General features: G+C 40.3%; 2 protein-coding genes across 2 annotated transcripts; both read right to left on the bottom strand.

Moving 5' to 3' along the window:
• Positions 1–1,164: 1,164 nt before the first annotated feature.
• LOC141837869 (uncharacterized) lies at positions 1,165–2,386 on the bottom strand. Its single transcript, XM_074725237.1, has 2 exons — positions 1,901–2,386; positions 1,165–1,383 (listed from the first exon to the last, which is right to left on the bottom strand). The coding sequence occupies exons 1-2, from the start codon at positions 2,384–2,386 to the stop codon at positions 1,165–1,167; spliced, it is 705 nt and encodes a 234-aa protein (XP_074581338.1).
• Positions 2,387–3,221: 835 nt separating this feature from the next.
• Positions 3,222–7,493, bottom strand: LOC141837400 (uncharacterized). Its single transcript, XM_074724811.1, has 7 exons — positions 7,317–7,493; positions 4,914–5,384; positions 4,658–4,749; positions 3,853–4,535; positions 3,686–3,759; positions 3,453–3,542; positions 3,222–3,383 (listed from the first exon to the last, which is right to left on the bottom strand). Exons 1-7 carry the CDS (start codon positions 7,491–7,493, stop codon positions 3,222–3,224), a joined length of 1,749 nt encoding a protein of 582 aa, XP_074580912.1.
• Between the last annotated feature and the right edge of the window lie 2,961 nt (positions 7,494–10,454).

The raw sequence follows: 10,454 nt of genomic DNA, 5'->3' as shown, positions 1-10,454 counted from the left end.
TAATTAAGAATAGTAACTTAGTCTTTGAATACTCTTGGAAGTTTATGCAATTCTTCAGGATGTTTTAAATAAAATCATGGATAATAATTTCTATCATTAGATTAATAATGCTAAAGTAAGTAGCATCCCCTATAGGAAGGGGGGTGTTACACATCATGTGGGGTTCACAAAGGTAGAACTCATTAACCCACATCATTATTATCTATGGGCTAACTTAGGTATTATATATAGGGCATAATCTCGTAGGATTAGCTATTCTGACAAATATCCCTTCTTCCCCATTAGAGAGAGATTACGATGGCGTTATCTTACCTCCTACAAAAGATCTGCCTCCTATTCTTCTTCCTCTCTCACATTTCTACATTTTCATCTCCCGTATTTGGAGTTATAGATGATGCTTGAGACGATGACGACTCTATTGCATTTAGGTGCATCGCTTCTATTTTTTTGCATCTAATTTTTATTTTATTTTTATGTAATTAGAACCTGCATGATTTATTTTCTTTTTAGTCAGTTGAGTTCATCTAATTTAAAATTCATACGGTTAAAAAAATAATTCTCCTGCACAAAAAATCTAACAAAGCTTAACCAAACTTTGACCTTTTTTTCTCAGTCTAGCCTCCTCGATTTAGAAATACTGATCCATATTCCCTTGAATCAAAATAGAGGAAGTTTTGAAAAAAGATACGACATTATAAATAAGTAAATTGCCACGGCAATGAAAATTTAAGGTTAACTACAGCAGGTTTGGAGTAACATGCTCTTGTTCTTGATAGGCAATTGTCCTCTTTCTTTCAACGTAACGCCCTTATCAAATGATCGCTTCATGTAACCAACTGATAAATCACTTACAAATAGTTAAAGAACGATAAGAAAAAATTTATCCTTCATTTTCTTTAATTCATTTAAGGATGGACAGATAATGAGAAAAAGGTGACATAAAGCTTACATTTTTTTTGCTCTACTTTAAGTGGCGATGAACAAGGTGCTTCACGATTGTCTAGCTGAAGTAACACTCGTCATACATCAAGATTATTGCCACTACATTTCTTTTAGGAAAAAGAAAAGAAGATATAGGAGACAGTACAAGTAATCTCTTAGCTGACAATTTCTATTAAGTTTCAACATAAATTTTGAGGATTCCTTAAATTTGTTCCTGATCGATCAGTTTACTCCAAGAAGAAATTTGAGGAACTGAAGCTTATCCATGATCTCCATCGCGCTAGAGTCCTTCAAGGAGAAAGGAGGTTTAATGCCGATGAAGACATAGAGAGCTCGGAGTTCGTCTACTGCGGAAGGCTGCAGTGCAGCTCTGTAACCCATTATGGTTCGCAGCGCTGAGATCTCTTTCCATATCGCGTCCTTCCTTTTCTCCTCCACCTTCTGTACTTTCACAGAATTTAGATGTAGAAAAAAAAAGACTTGGATAATGAGAATGCTCAGTTTTCGATCGAGAAAGTGGAGTTTAGAACTTCGGAAGAAATCGAACGCAACGAACTAAAAGGATCAATTTTGAAGAGGACAATGCTCATGTTTTTGTTAAGAAAGTCGAGTTTTCCACTCCCAGAAAAAAAAAATCGGACGTAGTGAATTCGAAATGAAAATGCTCGGATTTCGATCAAGACGGTGAATTTAGGAATTCGAATAAAGAAGTCGGGCCAAAATTGGAAAAAATCTATTTTAAAAATGAAAAATTTTCTATCAAGAAAGTGAAATTCAGGACTTGAAGCAAAGAAATCGGACGCAATAAATTTGAGCGGAAAAAAAATCAATTTTGAAACTGAAAAGGTTCTATCGAGAAATTGGAATTTGGGACTTGGAACAAATTAAAGAGATAGGACGAATTGAATTCGAATTCACAATAAAAGAATTTTAGAAAATGTAAAATAATGATAATTACCTCATATATAGGCGTCTCGGTCATGGCGGAGGCTGGCTCCGTGCTCGCCGCCATGGGAGGCTCCACCGTCTCGGTTTCTGAAGAAACATCGATTGCAGATACTTGCTCGCTGAGGGATGCTGTGAATTCACCCTCTGACGATGGGCTGATCTCGACGATGTTGTTCCGGTACCCTAATTCTTCTTCGTCAGTTTGGTTTTCCGGAGTTGGCGGGAGGAGGGAGGCCATGGCCTTCTCGGTGGCGGCGATGGTAGCCAGGTAGACGCAAAAGGGGAAGGCTAGTGCCAGTCCTAGGGTGGAGGCTATGCAGTAGGGAGGAATCACGATGGGAGCGGAGGCCATAGCGGCTCCTGCGACCGCGGCCTTCTTGGCCAGTTGCCAGACCACATTCGCCCACCCTCCGGATACTCCTGCTGCTCGCAGCGACGCTTTCTCTTCGGCATTCTCCGCTGGTTCGTCGGAGATGGAAACCATTTCGGTGGCCATTTAGGGTTCAGCCGCCGCTGCCGCTGCCGTCGTCGAACGAGAATGGATCCGATGCGCGATGAAAATGAAGGAAGCCAGTGGGATTGCGTAGGGAGTGCAAGCGGTCAGGAAGCCGTTGGACACGAGTCGGCTTTACGAAGCAGCAGGGAGGAAACAAGGCTACGTGGTCAATTCAGGATAGCGAATAGCGACACGTCAAGTAGCGGAATTGGAAAATTTTCACTTTGATCCGTGCTTACTAAAAGTTTTTTGCTTTATCCCCCAGCATTTGGAAATTAAGTTTCAGCTCCTACTAGTTCTAGTTAAGGTTTCCTAATACCAGTCACCATTCGATAATAATTGATCCTCTTTGAAAGTTTATCAAAATAACACTTTATCGAATAATTTAACATCCAAAACTCCAATATTCTCCAAAATTCCATATATATCGAAGATTAAATTATTAGCACCCTTAATCAAGTGTCTCTACTATATTTTGGAGTCCCTCTCAAAAGTAATGGAAAACTACGATTGTATAAGAGTGGCACCTAGACACCTAACCCTTAGGAAAGCCCTAGACCCTTAGAATATATAGCGCCTTTGATTCAATTTTAATTATCTTAGAATAGTTATATCAAAATTGCTCTTTCTTAAATATTATAATTTTGATTAAAATTATTATACGATGATAGAATTTTGATCAAAGTTACTTTAAAATATGCGACGTAAACGCACGAGGTATTGTTTAGGGACATTATTTTAATTTTCTGTCGTATTAAGATATGCTCGAATTAAAGAATCATTCAGCAAGATACATTCATACAAACTACAATTAACATATGTAACAGAAAAGAAGCTATACCATCTGATTAGGGTCGTATCTACTTATTATTTGCCTTTTTATGTGGAGAGATCCAATTGCATATAAAGTGTGCATGACTGAATTGCTTCTTCCCTTTCTCATACTTCTCCTGTTCAAGTTGCTTCTTCCCCATCTGTACTTGACATAGATCCTCAACTACATGTATGAAATGATGAGTTACTACCGATCGAGTCACTTCGATATATAAGATCGATAATTAAGTACCTTATCCCAGTGCTTTTGGGCACGCCTGTGTCTTTGGATGTCCCGCATCATGCAATGTTCAGACTGCAGCTTCTTGATTCCGGACTCGCACTGTGGCACATAGTCAGTTACTTGAGATATAGTTGTGTGGCAGTGGCATGAATGATTCATAATTAATGCTTAAATCTGAGGATGTTTGGAGTTCTGATTAACTAAAGTCAGAAACGATCAACACAAGAAAATTATATTCTTGCCTGATGTAATAGAGACAGGAAAACTCCAAGGGTGACAGCATAAATGCCACCGCACTCCGAAAGAAAATTAATCACTGCATCAAACAAATTCAGTCAGAAATTAACGATGTAAGAAGAATTTAGTACTGCAGCATGCAGTAACAGCAGCAGCATGCAGTACTGCCTACCAATTCCAAAAACGTTTTCTTTGTCGATCTCCAGAATGAAATCAGAAAGGCAGTGGATGTATAATGCAGAGTTGAGCACTCCATCTTTGGGACTCTGGAGAGAAGCTTGAAGCTCGCTGGTCTCGTGAAAATATGAACCGGGAAGGAAATCATGGACCAAAGGCTGAATCAGTGTAAAGTTTTTGGGAACAAATTTCTGCTGGAACAAATGAATCTTCAAGATATTTGCATCAGGTCCTCGAAGTGTTGCTGCTTTCTTCTGCAAGTAGCTTGCTGCGCTCAGTGTGCCGCTGGCATAGCTCACATGGCTGGAGTCGCCATGGCCCTTTGCCGAAAGATTGAACCGAAAACCAACCGCGACTGCAGGATCATTTGGAAGGTCGATGAGCTGCCATGAAACGTAGTAATCTCCTCTCGCGACTTGGCAATTGTCGCACTTGAGCGAAATCAAGGGTCCAAAGCTCGTGTCGTAGCAAGAGTAGTCGAAGATCTTTTGGTTGAGTAGTACTGAACCTCGACTATGGATCACTGACTTATTGAGGCCCTGTAAATGCAAGCAGCTCATGCTAGAAATGGTGGTTATATTGAATTCAAGATCAGTGATGAATGATTTAAAGTCACTGGCATGGCTTGGTCTGACTCTCTGAATCTCCAGACTTCTCCTGATGAGCTGAAACATCAATCTGCAGTATATATAGGAATATCTAATTTTAGTGAAAGTACTTAAATAATCCACGCTAGCTCTGTCTCTGTTGTCGAGTGGTTCCTCTAGCTAGACAACAATGGATCGATTTTAACAACTTACGAAGAAAGTAAACCAATGAGAAAAATCCATCTTGCTACTGAAAATGCCCCTCCGAGCTCAGTTTTTCTCTTCATTACCACTTTGTTGTCCTCCTGCGCGCAGTTAAAGAGAAGAATGGTAGATCAGAGCTGGTTAACCGAAATTGCAACTAGATTTATTTTGTCGAATTAATTACCAGCTCATGTTGCGAGAAGACTGGTAGATCAGAGCTGGTTAACTGAAATTGCAACTAGATTAATTTTGTCGAATTAATTACCAGCTCATGTTGGGTGTCGAAGCGATCGAGCCTGGAGATTCCCCACCTGATCCGGAACCACGCGCTCCGGCCGCCGTCTGTGCTCCCCAATCTCACGGCTGCCCAGAATGCCAACCAGAGCAGTGCGGCAGCCGCCGCCGCCTTCAGCGGCCCCGCCTCCGACGTTGTCCGAGCCATGCGCCCCAGAGAGTCCAGCGGAAGCCATGCGTCGAGGTGAGGCGCCGACACTGCCGGCCACGGTCCGCCCCCGAGCGCCCAATCCTCTGTTTCTAGAATCGCACAGTAGTGGCCGCCGCCGCCGAGGTCGTACGCGTCCCACCTGCCTGGGTCGCACGCGCACAGCGTGGAGTTGAAGACGAAGGCGTTCTCAGGGCACCGAAGCATCGGTTGGGCCATCGAGGAGGAGGAGAGGAGGAAGTGGAACCGCGTGAGTGAGTTGCGTGCGGGGTAATGAAATGGGTTCCATTCGCTCTGCGTGCAAAATAACGACGACGAAGACAAATTTTTCAAAAGCCACCTCAAAATGCTTCTCGATATTTTATTTTTTTCTAAACGTCTTGTTCTTAAATCGATTTAAGATTGAATACTATGAAATATTTGGAAAAAATATATATGAAATATACATCTTATAGTTTTCTCCTAAGATCAAGATGTGTATGATGTAACAAAGAGAGATTATTTTGACCGTAAAATAGATTATAACAGTTGTGGGGAAGCCTTGACATTGATAGAATGTCAGGAGCATTTTGATAAAGGTAGTGAATTTTGAAGGGGCATTTGTAAATTTACCTAGAGGAAAGAGAAGACAGAATAGAGATGCCCGAGAAATGACAGAGAAGGGAGGCTGGCAAAGAAGAAAAAGGATAGAGATTCCAAGACGCCGAAGCGGTGGCATTGTCGAGTTGCCATGGCTTCTCCTTCAACTTAATTTCTATGGATGGGTCCTAAGTCGCTTCTCTTTTGCATATCTAATTTTTTTAGGTGGTGAATTTAAAAAAATGAACCGCTCAAATGATTTCTTTTTCTCTTTTGAGTACTGGATAAATATTCGGCAATTTCTCGAACGGTGTAGATGATTTTGCGAAATACCCAAATCGCATAGGTGACTTTTGGATTGTACAAATCATGTAACCTCGGCTCGGTGTATTTATCATTTTACCCTTCATAAAAATCTCATGTGTTCGTGTGACTGTCCGAAGCAAAAGAACAGTCCGAGCTACATTCGCGTTTTCTTGGAGAAAGCAGTGTTCGTCTGAACCAAAGGCGATGGTTGGCGAATGATGCAACTTATTTTCCAACAGCACAGCGCAGTAAAATTTTCGACGAACGGTGATCTTTTGCTGCTTGAAAAAGGTGAAGGGAAAGAAGTTGAGAATGTAAGATCGTTGAGAGCGCTAGAAGGGGTGAATAGCATTTTCGAATTTTATAAGATGTTCGTAAATTCTTACAATCAGAGTAGTGTAAAATTGTAGCAGAAAATAAATAACACAAGAAAAGAGCACATCAATATTTACTTGGTGTAAGCCACATACTGCTACTCTAAAGTCCATGATCAAATGACCATTTTCGAGGAGCAATCAATTATATAACTTCCTGTTGATAACTTGGAATTCCGTTTCGTTCAATTCTTGCCAGATAAAAATTTTTCGAAGACGGATTCTTTTCAAGCAACCCTCATATTTGATCAACCATATGCTTGATCGATGCATAAGATCATTAGGCTCTTGTGTTGGTATTCAGGATCAATACAAAGAAAAACAAAATAACTATCCAGCGGAATAAATAGTTGTACCTTTCTTCTTTGTAAGTTGTGTAGATGATTGTACTTTACTCGAAGACCTCTTGATCTTCAGCTGTATTCCTCTCCTCTTCTTGGACGTTGTGTGGACAACGATCTACCAAGATGACTCCATCAAATTCCTTCTTTTCCTCTCTTCTATCTGATGGCAAGAACTCAGGTAGAAGCTTCTTCTTCTTCATCTTCCTTTCTTCTTCCCTTCCTTCCTTTCCTCTCCAAGCCGCCACCCACCAAGGGAGAACCAAGGCTTTCTCTCTTCCTTTCTTCCTCTCCTTTTCAACCCTCCACTAATCAAAGGAAAACCTTGATTAGAGGCGCTGGCCCTAGGAGATAGAGAGGAAGGATGTGGCCGGTCCTAGGAGAAGGAAAAGAGGGACAAGATGAAGGTGGCGCCTCTTCTTCTTCCTCTCCCCTTTCTTCCATCTCTTCTTCTTCCTCTTCTCTTGGGCACCGGCCCTAGCAAGGAAGGGAGTAGGCAAGTGCTTGGGCGCTGGCCCTAGCACAAGAAGGGAGAAGAAGATCCAAGGGTGGGCGCCGACCCTATGTAGAAGAAAACAAGGATTAAGTTGTTCTCTTTGTCTCTCCATATCCTTCCCTTTTATAACTTTGCCATCGTTGATGGCGGGATCAGGGCAGAGAACCAACCGGCAGGGCGCTGGTCTTCTCCACACGGCGGGCGATAAAGGGTGCCACGACGTTGGCCCACGGTAGGGCGGTGGGCGAACATAACTTTGGCGAAGGATTGCGAGGGCAAACGTGGCGCGAGCAGGCTGAGAATCCATCTCGGCTGTCTTTATAGTTTTCCTCTTCGAGTTCCTCGTCGGCGGACGCGAGCGCGACCGGACGCGGCGTGGGTGCGGGTCGTGCACGACGGAAGAGAAAGTCACGGCTAGTTAGTTATTTTGAGGAGTAACAGTAATTCCTAAAATCGGGGTTTGGATTTGGGTTAAACGGGTTTAAAATTTAGGGTTTTCTGTAATTAATTGATTTGCTTGGTTCACTAACCAAATGATCTCCAATTTGATCCAAACGAGTTTTGTTTGATTCGTCTTTACAAGACGAATTTTCTCATCGCGTCCATTTTGACAAAACTCTCTTCCATCATGAAACCACTTAATTCGAACCAATTAAAACTTAGCCTTTAATTGGTTAGTTCTAATCTTAAAATATCTAGGATATTACATTCTTCCTCCACTAATAAAAATTTGGTCCCCTAATTTCCTATCTGCCTACTATAGTGCCAAAATACTATGCTTTGAATGACCGATTTCTCGTTCTGTTGTGCCTCAGCTTTGGTCGTATCTTTAACGTGTTCGAACTCCACACGAGTCGGCTGGGTATCTGAAGGGAATATGATCTGCCTCCATTCTGGATGCAGCTAACTCTGAAATACTGCTGTCAACTAACGAATATACTGATGTACAAGGCCATAATAAAATCAAATATTCTCTGCTAATATTACTACTATAAATTTCTAGGAAACAATTAAGATATACTATTTAGTTTTACTTACAATGCTTAGAGATCATGCCTCTGTTTGTCTCATCTTATAATCTGAATCGAGTAACTAACATACGACGAAAAATTTAAAAGAAATGACGACAAAAATGCAACTATAAATCTCGAAAGATCTAACTACTCTGATACCATAAAATTGGTATTAGATAGACAAAAAATGCAACAAAAAATAAAAAAAACTACCTATGGACCATAATACTAAGCTCTGATACCATAAAATTGTCACGTCCTAAGAAAAATTTTGGCAGCATCTCCCCTGTAACAATTCAACCTTCCCTGAATACATAATAAGATAGAGGCCCACACGGCCACAACACAACTCATGGTCAATTTTAACAACTATAGCAACCACCAAACTCATATATACACAAACCAACAAGGTGTGATCACTAACACATATCAACTACAAATACTACGAAAATCTCAAAGCACCTCGATGGCCCTCACGACGAAATCAAACCACAAATTCAACCATATAAAATTACAAAAAACCAATAATCCAAAACACACGAAGGAAGACCAACTTCACCTTGCTGTGAGATAGGGGTAGTCTAGTAGAACTCCAAGCTTCGTTATCCTCATATACTACCGTCTCAATATAAATAAGGTGCACAAATCTATGCCTGCAAAACTAGAGGCCAAAGAATATATACAGTTAGCCAATGATTAAGTGGGTAATCAGAAAGGATGTGCATGAACTTAATATTAAATAAGAAGCCAAAGAAACAAAGCAGATCATAATTTATTATCTCAACCGTAAGTTCTTCAAAGAGTTCTCCGTGTATACATAATATAAATATATATGTACGTACCATTATCTTCCGTTATCATTATCTGGAATCAGAAAATATTTTTATGTATGTGTATTAATTATTATCATCAATTATGATAATTTCTCAATCTTTGTTGTTTAATCAAACTATAGATTATCTCAACTCAATTATGATCAATTTAATCAAGTTATATATAAATCATCATCAGTCTAATCTCAACAGGATTAATATTAAAATAAGTGTTAATATTTATATAATTAATTAAAAAGTGAACATCAGGAGCCAACATCATCAGAGCATAATAATAACTCATATATGTTGGTGTCCCGGTTAGTTTTGATGTGGTCAACTAGGTTAAATTAGGTCTTGCTGTTTTTCTGATCCCTCTGCTAAGTGTGCAGGAGCTTAGGTACAGAGGAAGTCGAGCGTAAGACGTAGTGGACGAGAAGGGTTGTGCGGGGAAGTCAGCCGACGGGCTCGGTGCAATCCAAGGGACGCGGAAGCTACGGAAGAGTACGCCGGTGGATTGAGAAGGACGTGCGCGAAGTCCGAGGGACGAGAAGCCGGGAGGAAGCACGCTCGAGGGGTAAAAGGCTGGAGTCAGGTTCGGGTGAGCCTAACTCCGGTTGGCCAGAAATCACCCAACTGAAGATTATATAAAAAGTCAATAAAAGTCAAACTATTGACTTTGACCATTGACTTTGACCAGCAAAGAAGAATTGGACTTTTTGGACGTGGCGGTTGCAAAAAAAAAAAGAAGAAAAAAATAAGATTTATCTTTTATTATATAAAAGATAAATACTTAGTTTTATTAAGGATAAATCTCTTTATCTTTTATTAAAGATAAAGTTTATCCTTATTTAATCAACAGCTATGATCAAAGTCTATCTCCGATCAACAGTTAGGATCGTATCAACGGCCAGGAGAAAATTTATCTACGATCAACGATCCAGATATATTCTCTTATGCTATAAGTAGACTTAGAATGTTTAGAGTTAGGAATCAATTATTCTTTTCTCTTCTAAGTCTGTGAGTTGTAATTGTCTGTAAAAGGCTTCTCCGCCTTCAACGAAGGAGAACGTCATACTGCGCTTCAACTGCCTTGGATCTGCAACCATTTAGGTTGAGACCAAGTAAACTCCGGTGTTAGTCTTTTACTAGTTTTAATTATACTATTTTGATTAATATTTATTTTAATTAATTGCCACTAATTTCTATCCTTGAAAAGAACGCAAGAGATCGATTTTTATTTTCAGGGCAATTCACCCCCCCCTTGCCGGTCCACCTCGATCCAACAATATATAGGATAACAACCTATAGCCTACTCATAATAACTCATATATAGGCTAATAGCCTATAGCCTCCTTAGAATTTATTATTGCGCGCATACGTTATTTAACATACGGGCTAACAACCCTCACCGGTGGAAGATAAGATAAATACTGGCTGCGA

The sequence above is a fragment of the Curcuma longa genome, chromosome 11 (assembly GCF_044706935.1).
Source record: "Curcuma longa cultivar G26 ecotype Majalengka, Jawa Barat chromosome 11, ITB_CL_G26_1.1, whole genome shotgun sequence".
Classification (NCBI taxonomy): domain Eukaryota; kingdom Viridiplantae; phylum Streptophyta; class Magnoliopsida; order Zingiberales; family Zingiberaceae; genus Curcuma; species Curcuma longa.
This window is presented reverse-complemented; position numbering and strand designations above follow the sequence as displayed.

Coding starts and splice junctions, on each gene's coding strand:
- LOC141837869 (XM_074725237.1), bottom strand. CDS start 2,386: ATGGCCACCGAAATGGTTTCCATCTCCGACGAACCAGCGGAGAATGCC. Junction 1,384..1,900: donor CCGAGACGCCTATATATGAG/GTAATTATCATT, acceptor GTGAAAGTACAG/AAGGTGGAGGAGAAAAGGAA.
- LOC141837400 (XM_074724811.1), bottom strand. CDS start 7,493: ATGGATTCTCAGCCTGCTCGCGCCACGTTTGCCCTCGCAATCCTTCGC. Junction 5,385..7,316: donor CCGCCATCAACGATGGCAAA/GTTATAAAAGGG, acceptor TTTTGCACGCAG/AGCGAATGGAACCCATTTCA. Junction 4,536..4,657: donor CTCATTGGTTTACTTTCTTC/GTAAGTTGTTAA, acceptor TATATACTGCAG/ATTGATGTTTCAGCTCATCA.